The following is a 20,222-nucleotide window of genomic DNA, read 5'->3' on the forward strand; positions in this document are numbered from 1 at the left end:
GAGCACAGGAAAAACATCGGTGACAGGACACAGATGGAACATGTTGACATGGTGCCAGGATGGGTTGAAAAAGAAGATAAGGTCTCTAAAACTAAGATCCCCAGCAAAAATCAGGATCTGCTAAGGAAGAATATACATTCTTTAGACACTACATATTCCCCCCTTCGAGACTACACTGAGTCTCGAAAAAATAAAAGGACAGTCAAATCTAATTGAAGGTGACGGTAACCAATAAAGTAGTACAATGTGATATACATGAGCAAAAATTGATTAAATAGGTTTGATTAACATGTGAAAATGTAGTGGAGTGTGAGAGCGAAAAACCCATCTGACAGACCTCTTTCAGTTAAAACCATCAAAACACTCTAGACGGGAAAATTCTCTCACGGTCCCTTCATTTACGGCGACCACCTATGGTACTCCAAGCCAATTTGCAAAAAGTTATATTAGGGGAGAGTTTGGCAAACACATATGAGACACTCAAAAACAAAATCAAAAATGTCCATGGTCCGGCTGGTCGACCCATCGGACCTTACCCTGGACCTTTCCCTGCCTAAGAACCCCTTTCCCTGTTCACCAAAACAAGGAAAAACCTGAGTTCTCATAGCAGCTGCCTACTGATGAAATCCCCCAAATAACTTTATTATCATAAAACTTCAGTTATATATGTTAAACACATCAAACAATGATTTTCGAATTGTAGTTCATAGTCCCCTGATGAAGGATCTTCAGGTGATTCACATTGTCATTCAGGGTCTTCCAGCGTCTTTCACAGTTCACTTTGAATTTCTGAGTCCATTCGAACATAGATGTCACCCCACTGTAGATCCCCAACTACTGTCCTGGAAACAGAGAAGAGAGGTGCCAGTATTCTTGCAACAAAACATTGATTTGTTAAAAAGGAACAAAAAACATATCAAAACATATGTATCACCATTAAGAAAGTTATGTGATCATTTCCCCCCTTGTCACCGGTATCACAAAACACATAAATGCCATTAAATGTAAAAGATAACATAAGAATATATCTCAACCGATTATACTGGATATTTATCTACCATGCTGTCAGAAATTTCTTCCACATCTGAATCAACTGAAATTTTATTGCTTAAGAGGGGCATTTGAGTCTGATCACCAGGCAACACCAATCCAACGCAATATCATCGCCTTGGCACAAGTTAATGACAGGGTACAAAAACATCACACCTAGTGACACCACGACAGCACAAAAGCAAGAGATGATGTTGTACATATGGATTTTATGAAGAAAGCACATCGGATTACACGTCATTACGGCCTACTTCCCTGGTTGGCCACCGCCTCAACACTGGACATCACGGTGCGCACACCAAAGATGCGGGAAATGATACAATAAAGATGATTTTATTCATCATTTCATTTGTACTAGAATTGCCCGAGTTTATTTTTGCTCCCCAAATGTCACAATTCTGAACTCCTTCCACACAAAGATCCTCTGCAAACGGGATTAAAAGAAGACAGATTACGGGCTGAAATGTGTTACTTTGGGGTTGTCATATTTGATCATTTGTTTTATCGGACAGGGTTATATTCCCATTCTTATTTTTTAATTTTTTTTTAATGTGGAGTAGCAAGGATGCGTTTGAATTAAGACTTTGTTTTCAGGTTATTCCAAAGAAGATAGATAAAGACATATATTCATATTTCTATGAAAGAATGTATTCTCTTTTATTGTGAAGGAATAAGGAACATTGTCATGCTGTAGCTGATGGCACCATGGGAGCAGGCCTAGTGGGAGATTGCCATAGAAAAGGCTGGGAGGGTGCTGAGGCTTTGCATGCAGGACGGTCCCTCTGCAGAACTGGGATTCAGTCAGCATCACAGGTGAGGAGGACCTGTCTGGGGCCCGATCCATCATCTCATCATCCTCATTCAATCATCAGTTGTTTCTACTGTAGCGATGTAGCGCATATACACCTGTTACATCCCAAAATATTTCAAAGAGAAATTTCCTTTGAACTTTGTCAAAGTGGCCTGTCTATGATCATTTTACAAGTGTAGGCTGATGATACATTTAATCACCAACTGCTTACATTTTGAAGAGAAGTGAGGTGTCTCTGTAAACGTCCAGCTCTAAGTTTGTCAGAATCTTTGGTTCTTCTTCAGTGATTTGATAGGAAAGCTCCCTCTGCAGCAGCAACATGGAACCTGGTGGACTCTCCACACATTTAAGCAACCCCTACACCTTTCCTGCTAAACTATGGTTTCTGGTAAATACTCCAGAAATCACTGCCATCATTTGGAACAATGTTGGTAATGGAATCCTCATTGATAAAGCTCTATTAGAGACCCAGGTGCTGTCTCCCACCTCTGATACCTTGAGGGGGTTGAGCAAATTTAAAGGCATCAAATTCTTAAGTTTTATCCGCCAGCTTCACCACTATGGCTTCAAAAAAGTCAAACCTGTGCGCGTCACTTCCAACTGCGTTCACCACTTCTTCCAGCCTTATTTCAAAAAGGACCACCCTGAACTTCTTCCAGAGGTAAAGAGAAAAGTTCGCCAGCGCACCAGGTCCCGACCTGCTCCCTACTCTAACCCCTACAACGTGACCAGAATGCAGTACGTTGTACAACAGCCGCATGGAGGTAAGATTCTTTCATTCCTCTGTAGTGAAGAAGAACCTTTTTTGGTTTCCAGGGAGGGGAGATGACTGTTTTTACACTCTGTGCACACACACATGAACATGCAAAGAACACACGCACATGCATTCACAAAGGAAGAGGCGACCCCGTGAGTAAAGCTCTCCGGCCCGGCACTCGGTACATTTGAGGGCAGTGCTCCAGACACGTCCTGGAAGCTCTCCTGCCACGGCCCACTGTCCAATCCTTTCGCTGCCCCGCTGAGCTCCAATCAGAAAGTTCCAGTGGTGCCCCAGTAACCCCATGTCCCACTGGAGCTCCTGACTACTTATTTCATGTAGAGCACAGAAACTCTAAAAGCAAATATTTGTGTATTTTCTGCAGGAATCTTTCCATACTTGCCAGCTCAACCCTTCCCCAACAACATGGAGTACTTTCTAACTGGAGCAAATCCATCGCTATACCCGAGGACAGCACCCAACACCTACAACCTCCAAACCCTGGTCCAGCCCATAGAAACCGGCCACCAGAAAGTCATTGAAGATCCGTTCAATGATCTGAATGAGATGCTCTCGTTACTGTCCACCCTAAAGGAGCAAGCACAGGTAAACCTCACTTTCACTCCTTAGTTATGTTCTTGGATGCACTTGTAAGTCTAAACTCAACTTTCCCTTCCACCATATCCAAACAAGTGGGAAACCAGCGGGATTCACACCCAGGAATTCCACCCAGCTGCAGGTGTTTTACCGAATCACAACAATGTTTACTTCGGCTTTCCACCAATGCAGTAACACAGACGTCAGGCTAATATGCAAAATAAAAGGTTGGTGCATTCATAAAAATGGAATGTTTCAGTTCTATCAATTTTAAATTTTCCTTTCTTTTTAATGCAAACACACACAGTTCTCCTCTGCAATGTCTTCAAACAACATTAACGCATTGTCTTTCATTCTTGCAGAAATTGAAATAAGAAAAAAAATACACCACCGAGGGACAGTTAAAAGAGTAAAGAGTGGCTCATTCAGTAATAAAAGCAAGAAATTATATTGTACATATGGATTTTATGAAGAAAGCACATTGGATTACGCATCATTACGACCCACTTCCCTGGTTGGCCACCGCCTCAACACTGGACATCACGGTGTGCTCCATTTCCGTCTCACACCAATTGGGACCACAGCTGGTCCAGCAGCATCTCTGACCTAAACCTAATACTGGCATCAAGCATAAAACCATGTCTTAACCCTCAAACAGCCCTTTGAAATTATTGCTGCAAAACAACAAAAAAAAAAAAAAATCCTCACTTTGCTAGTAGAATAATTTTAGCAGTCAACATGTAGCAAATACTTGTTGTACACACTCAGACAACAACCTTGGAAAAACAACTTTGACATATAAGTAAAAAAGAAAAAAACCATCTGGTTCAATTTGGTGAGGGCTAGCTTGTGTTGTTACCAAACGGGACACCATAAATTGAAAATATAAAATATTTTGATACATAATATAAAGATATCAACTAAATGAAATACAAATTAGAAAATAGGTTCAACTTGAAAATACATATTTTAAATACATGTATTGAAATGCTACCCATTTCTTGTTAAAAGTGGAGTTTGAAATTTTGCAAAAAAATATTTGTTTTTCATCAACTGACTGTAGCACTGAAAGTCCGCCTCCCTGGATGCATCTTGTGCTGTAAATGGATTTGCAAGAAACCACTGCGGGGTCCCAGTGTTATGATCAGCTCGTGAGGATCACAACAAGTAAATAGGAAAAGGGGAAATCCAAGCAGCACCTTGCATTTTCAGAGGTTTTATTCTAGTTAACAAACAAAAAAAGAAAAAGGCCGTGTGGCAGGTCACGGCTGCAACTCAGGGAGAGCCCGAGCAGGAAGTTCAGAGCCTCTTTTAAGCCCTTCCTAGAGGTGCAGGCCAATCAGGGAGCCACACCATTTCCACACCCAGCACCTTCAGCAGAGGGAGCCAAACCTGCTGAAACACAACCAGAACACCCAACCACACACAAGGAGAAACCACCGTTTCCTAATGTTGGCCAGGGCCATCACACCCAGGAAAACAATCAGACAGAAGGCATACTGCTATCAGGCACAGGCAGCTTTGCATTGACCTGTTACCTTGGGCTCCAGGAGCAAAAAAAAAAAAAAAAAAAATCCCTCCCCATCCCTCATTTGCCAACAATTGGGCTTAAAAAACACAAACAGAAGCAGATCATAAACGCAACTCATCCTTAGAGAAAACAAGGGTTCCCTTTAGGGAGCTGAGAGGACTCATAAGCAACGCAGAATTACAGTTGCAAAAAATAAAACTTCAAAACAATAACATCTGGTGTTTTTGACCTATACAAGGTCCTCAGATGCCTAGCTCCATCCTACCTGGAGGAGCTAGTGACACGTTACCAGCCCAATAGACTGCTCCGCTCTCAGAATGCTGGTCTACTTGTGGTCCCCAGAGTTTCTAGGAGTAGAATGGGGGGCCGAGCATTTAGCTATCAGGCCCCCCTGCTATGGAACCAGCTCCCTGTCCAGGTACGGGAGGCTGACTCCATCTCTACTTTTTAGATCAGACTTAAAACCTACCTCTTTGAAAAAGCTTATTGTTACTAATTCTGTAGTTCCAGTTATTATCATCGACAAATTATCATACTTAGGGGGTCGTCTAATCATTAGGTTTACATCTTAATTATGCTGTTATAGGCCAAGGCTGCCGGGGTCCAGAAACATGATCACCTGACAGGCCTCCGTCACCCCACTGGGTCATGGTTTCCTCTCCTCCTCATCAAGTAGGCTGGTTATACTGATTTTTGTGTAGTTTTTCTGCTCCCCCCACTCCCCTTCTGTATTCATTTACAGGTATCGCCTCCTTCGGAGCTGCATGATGACCTCCGGCCCCTTTGACCCACTCGGCCGGCGGCTTGCATAAATAGTGTATTTCTGTATGTGTTTCTGTGCTCTATGCCTCGCCTCGCCTCTCCTCTCCTCTCCTCTCCTCTCCTCTCCCTACCTAGCCATCCATCAGCAGGAGGGTCCCCCTACATGAGCCTGGTCCTGCTCAAGGTTTCTTCCTGTTAAAGAGGAGTTTTTCCTTGCCATTGTTGCTTGTCTGGGGTCAGGCCCTGGGATTCTGGAAAGCGCCTTGAAACAAATGTAAAAGATGCTATACAAATAAAGATTGATTTGATAATAACACTCCATTACAAATAAGTCATGTATGCAGCCGTGGCTAACATCTTCTTGCTTACACTGGTAAAACTATCTTACTATTGCTAGTGCGGCTATTTTGTTGAAGCTTGTGAATATGTGTTGATCATGGGACATATGTGAAATATACTGTATACGGGCAGCAATGTTTGACAATCACTCTCGTGCAAAAGCGAGGGGTGTGGCTTTCTTAAGAGGGGGGGGGGGGGGTGCACTGAAAAATAGCTGGCCCCTGTAAACTGCTTTGAGAAACCCCATTATTTCAGCAAAGTCTGCTAACATACAAGGGCATGGAGATGTAGGTGCTGCGGTTCCCACTGGACCCCCATGCCACTTTTTTGCGCACCCTCCCCAGTGTTCCTCTTTGCCAGAACTAGATTCAGCCATTACTTTTCAGACTTTTGACCAACAACACGTATAAAATGACATATGACCAGAAATGCTCAAGCAAGGTTGTCTATAACTTGTCATTCAAAATCATTTTTGACATCCACATCTTAAGAACAAAACACATAGACAACATGTTAGAATGATGTCAGGCAATTCCAGATTTTACTAATTGTGTCACAGTGGGAGTGTGGATTCTTACATTTCTCTTGTAAAATAGAATGGAGCCCAACTTGCTCCGTTGTTCACAAACTTCAGCCCCATTTGTCGGAATGACAATTGCGTCATTGAGGATCATCCAGGGGTCTGAAAAGTCATCTGGACTCCTGTCTGGATAAATACAATTGCAGACATAGTGTCCTGAAAGAAGGAATATTGCTGCAGTTAAGATTTTAGCTCTTTTGAAGGTCAGACAATTGTAAAGGTTACCTCTGTGTAATGTCCCGAGATGACTGATGACGCTGACCAGACTGTAGCAGGCTGCACCCTTTAATAATGTTGAGAAAAGGAGATGTTGCTAACACTCATATAAGATATTGTGTGTTAGGGATAGTTTTTACCTGTCGCATATCTTGTCATTTGTAAAGAAACAAAATCGCTTCAGCTGGAGGATGAACACACTGCAGGAAAAGGTTGACAGTTGTCAGGTTGACAATTTCTGACTGTCATCTGTTACAAAAACGCTTTGGACCACGATGTGATGTCGCTCACCGTGGTGGAGATTCCAAAAATGAACTGAGAATTGATCTACATCCTTCACACCACTCACACTTGAACTGAACTTCTTCCTCCTGTGAAAACAACGCAAAAGACAACAGGCAGCGTTAGAAGAGGCAGAGAACAAGAAAAAAAATCAAAGAGAACCAACTGCGCTCACGTGACAGGATGAGGACCGGCAGAACTCACCGTAAAGTACCTCTGCATCATCTCCTCGACCGTTGCTCCACGTATCACATCCAGAGACAGGTTTGTATAGTGTAGGTTTCTCATGCTCTTTATATTGCAACTTCATAGTAAAGAAACGTTGACATTAAAATTGCATTAGCATCATGCTTCTGACAATAGCAGCAACACAAAACTGCGCTTTTATCTCTTGCATTTTCTGCCATAGTTGATGGAAAATTGCGTATGCTTTTTCACGGGGGCAGACGATGCTCTGAACGCTTTGCTTTGATGTGGCTCTCATTACCATACTAATCTGATCCAGGACCGTGGTCAGGAACTCATGAGCGTCCTGCAAACACAAGACCAGGGCGTCTGACTTCCAGCTGGGATGACTAGAGACAATGAACTGAGTGAAATCAGCCAACTCACATGCTGGAGGTTTCCGATGAATGCAGGAGCATTCATACTGAGTGACAGTTTGAATGATAGCAGGAGCTTGATTTTAACATTATGGTCTGTTGCGGTGTGGCTTTTCCTGAGCTTTAATAGCTCCTTTAGCATTTTGGCTCCATGGACGTGTCTCCAATCCTTCTCAATGAACTGATATCATTCATAAAGTCAGTCAAATTCAGGAGACTCTGTAAGCTGGCGTTCTTGGCGTCACATTTTCTTCTGTCGTGAAATGTCAGAAAGGCCTGTGTAATAATTCCAGCTAAGCTTTACTTTTCAGGATATGTTTTTCATTTTTCATTTCAGCCCTGGGAAATTTGTGACCGATCTCCACTGACCTGGTAGATTTCTCCTCTGAAAATGTCACCTTTTTTAAAATGCTGTTCATGTTATTATCTTCCTGAGCGTTGAAAAGGATGTTCCCCGGTACTGCCTTTATTTCTTCTGGTTCTTGTATTTTTTCCTGAGTGCAGAATCAAAAGGCCTGTTGAATAAAGTCATTACCAGTTAGAGTTGGCATTGGAAACATTTTAAAATTGACAGGTTACTTTCTACACAAATGGAAAGTACAGTGTTTGAGAGTTTAATTGTAAAAGACCAGTTTTTGGGAACCTATCTGTCCCATTTATTTCAATCATGAGCCAATCTTTACTGACCTGGTTGGATTGGTCTGTTTGAGCAGGTTTTCTGAATTGTTTATTTTTCTGCCTGTCTGGGGGTTGCGGGAGGAATGAGGGTTGTTCCTTGGCACCTCCTTTACTTCTGGTGTTATTTTAGGTCTGAAAGGCCTGTATAACAAATCCATTACAAATTTTCATTCAACAGATTTTTTAAAGGTTATTTGCAACATTTTTGGAGTTGTTAAAGGTCACTTTCCCTCCAACATGGGGGACATTTTTTGTTATAATTTACCTCCGACAAGGAGGTTCTGTGATAGTTTGTCTGAGAGTTAGCAAAATAACTGCAAAACCTTTGAATAAATTTTAATGAAATCTTCAGAAAATGTTGCTCATGGGACAAGAAGCAGTTGAACAAGATACGTTCGCTCCCTTGTAGGTATCGCTAAACAGAAATTGTCTTTAGGATTTTGTTAGACCAAATAAACTGACAGTTACAGTAAGTCACAGACTACTTCAGTGGCCTTGTGTAATAGAATTTAACAGTACACCACTAAGTTAAATTCTTGTCTGGTTCAAACTTTTGATGGGGACTTTCTTTACTGGTTGTTATTGATTGTGATTAAGTTATGCTTCAAATATATAACACTAAAATTAGATAATCCATTTAAAAAATAATAATAATTTCCTCGATACAACAAATATTGACATTACATGTGACTGTCTCCAATTTTTTTTTTCAATTAATTTTAATTGGTCGTTCTTATTAGGAGGTGCACTTTTCTAAACACAAAGAAAAGGAACATTGAGAATAATAGGTTTTTCATTTATACAAAAAAATGACAACAGAAAAATGTGCCTATATATAAAACATACCTTTTTTCGAAAAATAAACTTTAAGTACTTCCAAGTCTTCATAATCAATGTGGTCTTCATAATGTTTATATGCTGGATGGGGGAGGGGAGGCTGTAGTATTGCTGAATTGTCTGAATTTAATTATATATCTTTACTGTTACAATGTCTTTTTTAAAGTTTGATTCCCAACTCTCCATCCTCCTCAGAACACCGTGAAAACTAGAAATTAAAATACATAAGCAGCATTTGAAAATGTAAATATCTTATTCTTGAAAGTCTCTTAATAAATGTCCAGCATTTAGACAGGTCCCAACAAGCTAGCACAGTAACATAGAAAAACATACCAAACTGTCTATTCAAGGGCACACACATTAAAACATACAAAAACAAATAAATGTAAAACAATCGTTACCGTGAGCGCCTCTTGGACCGTGCAGAATTATTATTTTAAGGCCGTGTATATTTTCTTTAAACTATGTTGGCGCTCCGCCCTGTAGCTATGCTGGTGCTCTCTGTTACCGGTACTGCACTGCCTCACTTAAAATGCCACGGCTGCGACCTCTGAACCCTACACGTGACTCTATCAAAATAAACATACATAAAGAACAATACATTTTTAATCCATTTCAACAATAATGAATTGAGACAATAAATGAAATTATGACCATTTTAAAAAATGTAAAATAAACATTGACTGAATTTTCAGTTAACAATGTCAATGTCTCGCAGACAGTTACACTTCCACCAAATTACTACGATTTATGATAACCTTAGTGCAAACATTTTAATAAATCAAGTAATCTCTAGAAGTAAACAACTGGTATCTTATACCTCCCAGGTCTTAACTGTTACTTTAAACTCTTTACACAGGTAGGTGTTTACAAATTGATTACATTTGAACACATTTTAGTTGTTTTCTACAAGCACAACTAATTTATGAATAGGGCGTTCAAGAACAGACATATTAGTGAGTCTTTGACCTTCTTTCCCTAGTTTTCTGTTTCCCATTTGTACTGTGGCTTTTCAAACCAGTCCATCTCCATCTTTGCAAACATCCATGTCTCCACTCATTGCAGGAAATCTCCACCTCTTTGACAATGACAATATCTCCAATCTTAACTTTTCGTCTTGAAAAGTGCCAGCGTTGTCTGAGGGTGATCTTTGCTAAGTACTCCTTCCTCCACCTACTCCAGAATTGCTCCGTTAGGTATTGTACCTTGTGCCATCTTTTCCTGGCATACACATCTTCAGCCAGAAATGTCCCTGGGGGAGGCAGCGGGACAGAGTTTTTCATGGTAAGCAAAGGGTTTAGGGTAAGTAGTTCTAGACTTTTGGGATCACTGATGTTATCAGTTGTGAGTGGGCGACTGTTAACAATTGACATGGCTTCATAGAAAAATGTTCTTAGAGAAGAATCATCAAGATGGTGGTGGCCAACCAGTCTGACCAGTCTAGTGGTGGTGGATAAACACTGGAAGACAGTGGTGGTGATAGATGTAGCAATCCCAAGTGATAGCAGCATCAGGAAGAAGGAACACAAGAAGCTGGAGAAGTACCAAGGGCTGAAGGAGGAGATGGAGAGAATGTGGGGCATGAAGGCAACAGTGGTCCCAGTAGTGATTGGGACACTAGGGGCAGTAACACCCAACCTGAGTAGTTGGCTTCAATACCAGGAACCACATCAGAGATCTCTGTCCAGAACAGCGCAGTCCTAGGAACAGCTAAGATCCTGCGCAGAACCCTCAGACTCCCAGGTCTCTGGTAGAGGACCCGAGTCTGAATGAAGGCAGCACCGCCCAGGAGGGCGAGGAACAGATTTTTATAGATATAATAATCCAAGATAAATGGATATTCAGCCTTTTGTATACTGTGAGAATAATTATTCTATTATTATTGTTTAAATGCATTTGTATGTTTAGCACCTAAGTAGATGAAGAAGAATCAGAGTGTTTTTCACCCCTCTTGATTTAGTACACTTGTCCAGAGCACCAGATTTACTATGAGATTGTAGTCTGAAACCTTAAAAGCGTCTAGGGATATAACAAGCTGATGTGAATAAAGGAAGAAAGTTTGCAGCGGAGCAGCAGAACGACGGAGGGTGTTCCAGAGTGAACTGCTGCTCGTTCTCCGTTGCAAGGCCACCCGTGTGTCTGTGTGTTTTGTTGACTCATGCAGGGTTTTGCTGGGTTGCTCTGTTTCAACTCTAACATAATTTGGTCCTTCAAGCCGGATCCCAACATCTGTGAGGGAATCTCATCAGCGGGATGCCGACCAATGAAGACTGTGCCAGAACCCATCAACGGCGGTTCTGCATCAAAGACATCGGTCGTGAATTCAGCGCGAGGCCGGTCGGGCGGCCTCCTGAGATGAGAAGTCCTCCAGTGACGGACTCCAAACTACATTCTGGTGAACCAACGACACAGACAGGTAAGGAGCATTCCCGCAATTGACTGAGGTTCATTCAGGAAACCAAGACCCATTGGGGGTCTCGACAAAATTGTCATGGGGATCCTATACTATCCTCTTGCGATGGAAGCAGAGGCAAGACTTGTCCGCCTCATTGAGGTAGAAGCCTGACAAGTACCAACAAAGGATTTTAAAGGAAGTATAGAAGTCTGAGATTATACGTCCTGTAGGGACTCACATAACTCAGAATGGGACAAGGACAGGCAAAAGACCAGTTCAAAATCCCTCCATGTTGTAGATCATAGGTGTCAAACTCTGGCCCGTGGGCCAAATTTGGCTCATAATGTAATTATATTTGGCCCGCGAAGTTGTACCAATTGAGTATTAGTGCTGGCCCACCGGTATTATCCTTTAAAGTGCATGTGCTAATACTACAAATGTGTGAAAATCCACACTCCACATCTGTTGGTGGTGGTAATGCACCAATATGTGGCTTGCCAACCACCAAGAGAGAGGAAGTAGTCATAGTGACCTGGTGAAGAGGGCCCATCGTGCCTGCCATTTCTCTCGGCCGGTGAAAGACGCCGAGAGAAGGAGGCACATGGATGGAGTTTCTGGTCACCTGCTGCTTGCTGAGACAGGACTGCACCCACTCCAACATCGGAAGCATCCACCTCCACAACGAACTGTCGTTCAATGTCCGGGACCTGGAGGATGGGTGCTGAGCTGAACCGGTTCTTCAGGGTCTGGAAAGCAGAGTCTACAGCATGGGACCAGCGGAAGGGACTCTTGGGGGAGGTCAACATGGTGAGGGGAGCAGCAATGGAGCTATAGTTCCGGATGAAGCGTCGATAAAAGTTTGCAAAACCCAGGAAACGCTGCAGTTGCTTACGCGTCTCAGGAACTGGCCAGGACTTTACCGCCTCCACCTTAGCAGGATCCATCTCCAAGCGTCCCTTGGCCACAATGTAGCCAAGAAAGGCCACCGACTGGGTGTGGAACTCGCATTTCTCAACCTTGACGAACAGCGAATTCTCCAGGAGGCGCTGCAACACCGTCCTGACATGGTGAATGTGATCCTCAAGGCAGGTGGAGAAGATAAGAATGTCGTCCAAGTAGACAAACACATATTTATTGATCATGTCCCGGAGGACATCATTCACCAAGGCTTGGAAGACAGCGGGGGCATTGGTGAGACCGAATGGCATCACCAAATATTCATAATGTCCAGTGGGGGTGTTGAAGGCAGTCTTCCACTCGTCTCCTCCCTGATGCGTACGAGGTGGTAGGCATTACGAAGGTCAAGCTTGGTGAAGATCTTGGCCCGTTGAAGTAGCTCATAGGCAGAGGAAATGAGTGGTAGGGGGTACCGGTTCTTGATAGTGATGTCGTTGAGACCCCGGTAATCGATGCAAGGGTGCAGGGTCTTGTCCTTCTTGTCCACAAAAAAGAATCCTGCGATGAGGACGGGCATATGATTCCAGCAGCCAGAGAGTCATTAATATAGTTCTCCATGGCCTCCCGCTCTGGACCAGACAGAGAGTAGAGGCGCCCCTTAGGAGGTGACGTGCCAGGCTTCAGATCAATACAGCAGTCGTAAGGGCGGTGGGGGGGCAGCGAGGTAGCTTTGGCCTTACTGAACACCTCCCTGAGGTCGTGGTACTCAGCAGGGACTCCGGCCAGGTCCAGGCAGGTGCTGGGGAGCGTAGTCTGGCGTGGCATTGATGCATCCCAAAGGCAGACGTGGTGGCAGAAACCGTTCCAGCTGGGGATAGTGGCTGTGGTCCAGTCGACATGCGGGTTGTGTTTGCGGAGCCATGGAAAGCCCAGGATCAGAGGAATGTTGGATGAGGGCAGGAGATGAAACTGGATGGTCTCATGATGGTTACCAGAAATCATCATGTGAACAGGGGCAGTCTGGTGGGCAACCGTTCCCAGAAGATGACCATCCAGGGCCCTGGCAGGAATCGGTGGGTTGAGGGGAATCCTCTCTAGCCCGAGTTGCATAGCCAAGCCCTCGTCCATAATATTGCCATCGGAGTCAATGAAGGTGGCCAGGGTGTGAGAGTCATCGGCGAGAAGAAGCTTGGCTAGAAAGAGGGGGTGTTTAATCTGAGAGGAAGATTTCACTCCCACATGACTCACCAGGACTTCCTCATTCACTGGGGAGCTCTGCCTTTTAACGGACAGAGAGAGATAAAATGTCCATATTGCCCGCAGTACATACAGAGGTTCCCCATCTGGCAACGCTGACGCTCCTCTGGTGTGAGTCTGGTGCGACCCAGTTGCATCGGTTCTGGGTCAGCAGGAACAGGGGCAGAAGCGGAGGGGAAATTCAGGCGGTGAGCTGCCGTGGAAAGTGCGGGGTTCTGTCTCCCTTCTCTTCTCCGGGCCCTGACACGGAGATCCAGTCAAGTGCTGAGCTCGATGAGTTCATCCAGTGTGGCAGGTAGAGGATAAGAAACCAGTTCGTCCTTGATATATTCTGCTAAACCATGCAGAAAGGCATCCCGGAGTGCAGCCAGGTTCCAGTCACTCTGACGAGCCTTGGTCCGGAAGTCGATGGAGTAATCTGCCACGGACTGATTTCCCTGCCGTATGGAGAGGAGCTCAGAAGTGCCATCTGGACCCGTAGCTCCCAGCCCGAAGACCTTGCGCAGCTCCTCCGAGAAGGCCTGGAATGAAACACAGGCAGGAGTCTGCCTCTCCCACTCTGCAGTTCCCCAGAGGAGAGCTCTTCCTGTCAGGTAGCTGATGACGTATGCCACCTTGGCTCCCTCAGTGGCAAATGTGTGTGGCTGCAGACTGAAGAGCAGGGAACAGGAAGTCAGGAAGGGACGACAGAGCTTGGGATCCCCATTGTAGCGCTCTGGGGCCCCCAGCCGGGGTTCTGATATCATCCTCGGCAGAGCTGGAACTTGAGCAGGAGGTGGAGGTGCTGGTGCAGAGACTGTGGCCTCTGGAGAGGAAAGGGTGGAGGTCAGCTGTTGCAGTTGAGCTGTGAGGGCTGTGATGGCTCTGGCTTGGGCCTCCGCAGCTTGTCGGGCATGGGCAGCCGCCTCCTCTATCCACTGCTCATGAAGCATGAGCACTCTCGATTCTTTCAAACCGATCCCGTGGTGACAGTGATTCTGCTGGGTCCATGACTGGCCAGATTGTACTGTGACAGGTATGGTATGGACCCAAGTGCAGTACAAAACAGGCAAAGAACTGATGATCAGTTAACAGGTTTATTAACTGCAATCTGGCACACAAAAAACAGTTCGAGGGCGGGGCAGTGGCCTTAGTCGAGGCAGGCAGAATCAGGCAAACAATCCAGAGGGAGACTGGCTGAGCTCGTGGTCAAAACAGAAGACAGAGTTAATTTACCGGGGGTCAGACAGAACAGGCAGGTCGTACACAGGCAGGGTCAATACCGGGAAGACAGGCAGGTAAACACCAGAAGGTCTTGCATTGCAGAGAACAATCTGACACTGAGTGAGTGTGAGGCTGGAGAATATATACTGGGAGGTGAGCTGATTGATGAGTGAGGGCAGGTGTGTGATCAGTGACTGAGAGCAGGTGTGTGATCAGTGACTGAGAGCAGGTGTGGTGATCAGAGGGTGTGGTGTGGTGTGAGCAGGGCAGTGGAAAAGTACTGAGTCCATGGGCTGGAGTAGAGTGTGACAGGGACACATGACTAGATGAGGAGGAGGTAGAAGTGAATCTTGAGGAGATTTTCAGTGTAAATATTAAGACCAAAAACTCAGTTGGAAGTTGAAGGAGTTTTGTTATGGTTTCTTGTGGATACTGGGGCAGGAAAGACAGTTGTAAAAGATGCTGTTCTGCAGCAAATGGAGTTGTAAATAAAGCAAGACTGTCAGAAGATGGAAATATTATAGACCCTGTGTCAGGGTTACGAGCTAAGACTCAAGTCATTCTGTCACCACAATGTCCAGTCAATCTATTAGGACGTGACATAATCTCTCAGTTGATGATTGCATTGTTACCTGGGAAGAAAGGACAAATTAAAATCCAACGCATGACCACAAGTAAACGTCTTGGAAGGCCTAGATGAGCCAGTACTCTATTGGACCTTAGATGTCATAGAAAATGCCGGTCCAGCAAATTCCGCCAGATTTGTAAAAGATAAAATATGCGAGCTTGTGTTAGACACAGCTGAATGGCACAATCCACATACACTGCATGTAACCATGCGTTATGGTGGACCACCAGATCCAAAGTATGACAAGAAGTGTGCTCAGCTGCCAACAGCAATTACGGGCGTGGTACAAGATGTTTATGTTCACGAAGAAACTGCATTGATAACGGTAAGCTGCCTGCCGTTACTGGCAACAGCTTTGTATCACGTTCCAGGCTCAGTCATACACATATCAGTATCTAAGCCAAAGGATGGTATGTGGAAGTAATTAGGATGTCAAGCAAGAATGTGGTCAGCCTTGATTGATTGGAAACAGGAGGCTCCCGATAGATGGTACAGCAGCAGATACAGTGTGGAAGGTCACGATGAACCAAAGAGTGGCTTTCACTCCCTCACAGCATCTCAGTGTTGCGCATGAACAAACATGAGGTTTGTTTTTGCTAACAGAACAAGAGGAAGAGAAACTAAGTTCACTCTCTCCTAAATTGTGGTCAGAAGGACCTGCAGATGTAGGATTGATTAAAGGAGCAGAACCAGTTAAAATCAGACCAAAGAGTGATTATAGGCCTCATCAGAGACAATATCCCCTGAAACCTGATGTGCAGGAGGGGATAAAACCAGTCTTACAGTCACTACTGAAAGCTGGAGTCATCAGAGAAAGCAATGACTTACCTGTAAATACACCATTGTTTCCAGTTAAGAAAGCTCCACCATCTAATGGATGGCGCATAGTGCAAGATCTGCAAGCAGTAATTGCCGCAGTAATTCAGAGAGCAGCAAGACAGAAAAACAACAGTGGAAAAAAAACAGTGCTAAGATAGTGAATGGAATTTACACAATGCCTGATGGAAAACCTTTATTGCCAAGAAATATGTATATGTATGTCTCAACAGGAGGGATGGTGAAGGTAGTACAATCGCAGTTCTATGCGATAGGATTTCAATCTTACTCTAAAAAAATTTGTTTAGCATGTCCAATTTGTTTGAAGCATAGTTCTAAGGGAGGTATTAAGCCACAGAAAGGTAAAACACCTATACCATCCTATCCTTTTCACACGATTTATATGGATTACATTGAACTTTGTCCCTGTGAAAGAAAGAGATATTGCTTCGTGTTAATTGATCTTTTTACCAGATGGAATGAAGTTTTTCCTACAGCAAAAGCAGACGCAGTAACAGTAGCAAAAGCGCTATGTAGAGAAATAATACTTAGATTTGGAGATCCAAAAGTCATTTGGAGTGAAAATGGATCGCATTTTGTGGATGAAATAATTGACAGGGTAGTACAAATATTTAACATTAAAGAATCATTGCTCATATTATCCACAGAGTGCAGGCCTCGGAGAGAGAGCAAATGGCACAATTGAGTCAAGGTTAAGAAGATGCATGGATGAAACAGGAAAATCATGGATTCATTGTCTAGATTTAGTGAAACTGTCACCATTTGAAATGATGTATGGTAGACCTTACGTCTTACCTCCATTCCAACAAAAGACAGGAGATGATGAAGTAGAAATGACAGTTGCAGATTACATCAGATAAATGCTGCAAGCAAAAGATGTTCAAAGAATGAATAATCTGCCAGATATGGCTTTGCCTCCCCAGGAAGAAGATAACAGCGTTGACGTGGGAGACTATGTGTGGGTGAAGCGCATTCGAAGAGCCAAGTGGAGTGACCCACGCTGGGAAGGTCCGTTCCAGATCCTTTTGAAGACATCTACAGCGGTGCAGATAGCGGAACGACCCTCATGGGTACATCTTTCCCACTGTAGGAAACAACGGACACTTCCAGGTGAAAACGAGGGAGCAGTGACAGTTCTTCCATAAACGGCTGACGGCCTGTATAGGTCCAGCAGCGGCTGAACCCCGTCAGAACGTGAGAAGAGGAGAAAAATAAATGACGTTGTTCTTCCTGGTTGTTGTGAGTGCTGTGATGGTGGGACTTGTGAGTTTCAGCCTTTGGAACTTCCAACAGGAGGCAATATTACTTCAGAGCAAAATAGCCGACATGCACGTACAAAACGTACTGTAGTCAATCACTTAGAACATTCATGGTTACATCCCAGTAGTGAATTGTTACATACGTTCAGCTTAAACACATGGTGGTGCTAACTTCATGGCGCGCACCCAAAACCATTCAAATTGCTGTGTATGCTCACTGCTACCGGTCTCCGTACACACCCCACGGGTAACCGCCAAACCAATGAAGGACCCGGAAGGGCGTTGTTTTCTTCACATAGGAGTGGGCAAAAGGGGAGTTTATAAGATTAAATTACCGAACATCCTGTCTAAGGTGAACCAACTACAATTATACAGCCTGTAATGAAGAATGTGTCCAAGATCGTCATTGTGATTCCAAAATGTTTAACAAGACTACACAATCGTGCCCAAGAGGCTATAATTGCACTTGCACTTATTCACAATGCGCACCATGACAGAAGGACAGGTATTTTATCAACAACGGTTGGTGGCTTTGTGGACACAACACGTATGCTCACCTACCAGCAAACTGGTCAGGACTGTGCGCTCCGGTCCACCTCAATGATAACACAGTCATAATATATGCTTCAAATGCTAGAACCGTTACACAGTGTGTAGAGGCTGAACAAGAAAGGAGCCACAACTGGTCCCTGCGGGGCACCGGATCTGCACATAAGCCGATGTGACTCGAAGTCCTTCACTCTCACAAACTGTGTTCTTTGTGTGAGGTAGACCAAAAGATTATTCCTAGTTTTTTTTTAAGGTCTTTATTAGCTTTTGTTGCAATACAATTGAATGTGCACTTGCCTCATTTGCACATGGCAATTTTTAAAATAATTATTTGACCAGTTGTGTTGTTCAACATGGATGACAGCTTAGCCATCAACCTCCCGTTTCCCACCACCTCCACTGAGTCCAGGGGACATCCCAGGACAGAGCTGGCCCTCCTTAGCAGTCTGTCCATCCTCCAACTGTTCCTGTCCGTGATGCTGCTGGACCAGCAGGCTATCCCATAAAAGATGGCTGATCCCACCACAGAGTCATAGAAAGACCTCAGGAGTGGTCCCTGCACTCCAAAAGACCTCAGTCTCCTGAGCAGGAACAGTCTGCTATTGCCCTTCTTGACAAGGGTTTCTATGTTGTGTGTCCAGTCCAGGTTATTGTTTAAGTGAACACCCAGGTAATCATAGGACTTGACAACGTCATCGTCCGTTCCCAGGATGTTCACCGGTGCAAGCGGGAGGTTGTTACGCCTGCGGAGATCCACCACTAGCTCCTTGGTTTTATTGGCATTGATCCGGAGGTTGTTCCGCAGGCTCCAGTCCACAAAGTCCTGAATAAGTCCTCTGTACTCTGTATCGTCCCCATCAGTGATGAGGCCAACAGCAGCAGAGTCGTCAGAGAACTTCTGGAGGTGGCATGATGATGAACTGTATGAAAAGTCCGCGTTGTAGAGGGTGAACAGGAAAAGAGCCAGAACTGTTCCCTGTGGGGCAACCGATCTGCAGATAAACCGATGTGACTCGGAGCCCTTCACTCTCATAAACTGTGGTCTTTGTGTGAGGTAGACCAAAAAATTATTCCTAAAGATGCTCAGGTATTTTTTTAAGGTCTTTATTAGCTTTTGTTGCAATACAATTGAAGTACTGCAAATGCCTCATTTGCACACGGCATTTTTTAAAAATAATTATTTGGATAGTTCTCTAAATAGGTTGCTAGCTCCTGAAGTGCAATTGATAACAGTAGCCACCAGCTAGCCTGTTAGCTGTACCGAAGCGTGTTTTTAATATGATCTGATTTACACTTGGTGCTGACAAATGCCGGAGTTTATTTTTTACAAAATATTTTTACAAGTAAGCTGTGTTGTAAAAGAGCACTGTGAACAGGAAGCTTCGGATGTGTGGTAGCATTGAAGATGACAGGTTGATGTGCAATATTCAAAGATTGTCAGCTGGTTTTCCTGCTGTTAACATGCAGCATGAATTAGAATAACGACCAGAGTCCATGACAGCACACCGTGATTTATTATTAAATCATTATAATAATTCTATATTTTTCCGCATCTAAAAGCACCTCAAAATTTGAATCTGTTTGCAAACACAGTTCTCTTCTGCAATGTCTTCAAACAACATTAAGGCATTGTCTTTCATTCTTGCAGAAATTGAAATCAGAAAAAACACGTATTTAGAGCCACCGAGGGACAATTGAAAGGGTAAAGAGTGGCTCATTCAGTAATAAAAGCAAGAGATGATGTTGTACATATGGATTTTATGAAGAAAGCACATCGGATTACACATCATTACAGCTCACTTCACTGGTTGGCCACCGCCTCAACACTGGATATCACGGTGCGCTGCAGTTCCATCTACCGCCAAGTGGGGTCGCTGTGATACAATCCCGTTAAGATGCGTGATATGATACAGTAGAAGAAGATATTCGGAAGGCGCGACGCTTTAAATAAAAATTTCTGCTCTAAAAACTATTCAGATTCCTTTATTTGTCCCACGCGGGGAAATTTACAGCGCAATAGCACCAAAAACACGCATAAAAAAATTGAAATAAGAATAGAAAATATATTTTTAAAAGATACTTTGGCGGAACCCCTGCAATGTGACCGGAATACACTACGTTGTACAACAGCTGCATGGAAGTAAGATCCTGTCAT

At 43.9% G+C, this 20,222-nt stretch overlaps 1 protein-coding gene across 4 annotated transcripts; it reads right to left on the minus strand.

The window, feature by feature from the left end:
• Positions 1 to 3,217: 3,217 nt before the first annotated feature.
• On the minus strand, positions 3,218 to 8,385 carry LOC130537889 (ubiquitin carboxyl-terminal hydrolase 37-like). 4 transcript variants are annotated; one of them, XR_008953721.1, is made up of 8 exons: positions 8,215 to 8,385; positions 7,538 to 8,042; positions 7,130 to 7,457; positions 6,935 to 7,014; positions 6,784 to 6,843; positions 6,653 to 6,710; positions 6,426 to 6,583; positions 3,218 to 5,770 (listed from the first exon to the last, which is right to left on the minus strand). XR_008953721.1 is itself a non-coding variant. In XM_057054993.1 (8 exons), the coding sequence occupies exons 4-8, from the start codon at positions 7,211 to 7,213 to the stop codon at positions 6,518 to 6,520; spliced, it is 348 nt and encodes a 115-aa protein (XP_056910973.1). In that variant the 5' UTR covers positions 7,214 to 7,457; positions 7,538 to 7,780; positions 7,897 to 8,042; positions 8,215 to 8,381; the 3' UTR covers positions 6,361 to 6,517. The 4 variants fall into 4 exon arrangements, 3 of the variants coding, with proteins under 3 accessions (XP_056910973.1, XP_056910972.1, XP_056910975.1); XM_057054993.1 differs by lacking the exon at positions 3,218 to 5,770 and having other exon boundaries at positions 6,361 to 6,583; positions 7,538 to 7,780; positions 7,897 to 8,042; positions 8,215 to 8,381; XM_057054992.1 differs by lacking the exon at positions 3,218 to 5,770 and having other exon boundaries at positions 6,361 to 6,583; positions 7,538 to 7,803; positions 7,897 to 8,042; positions 8,215 to 8,381.
• Between the last annotated feature and the right edge of the window lie 11,837 nt (positions 8,386 to 20,222).

The sequence above is a fragment of the Takifugu flavidus genome, chromosome 14, assembly GCF_003711565.1.
Source record: "Takifugu flavidus isolate HTHZ2018 chromosome 14, ASM371156v2, whole genome shotgun sequence".
NCBI classification, from domain to species: domain Eukaryota; kingdom Metazoa; phylum Chordata; class Actinopteri; order Tetraodontiformes; family Tetraodontidae; genus Takifugu; species Takifugu flavidus.

Excerpts from the sequence above, each read along its gene's own strand:
- LOC130537889 (XM_057054993.1), bottom strand. The coding sequence starts at position 7,213 with ATGAGAAACCTACACTATACAAACCTGTCTCTGGATGTGATACGTGGA. Across the intron at positions 7,015-7,129 it reads TGATGCAGAGGTACTTTACG|GAGGAAGAAGTTCAGTTCAA; the intron begins GTGAGTTCTGCC and ends TTGTTTTCACAG. Across the intron at positions 6,584-6,652 it reads TCTCGGGACATTACACAGAG|GACACTATGTCTGCAATTGT; the intron begins GTAACCTTTACA and ends TCCTTCTTTCAG.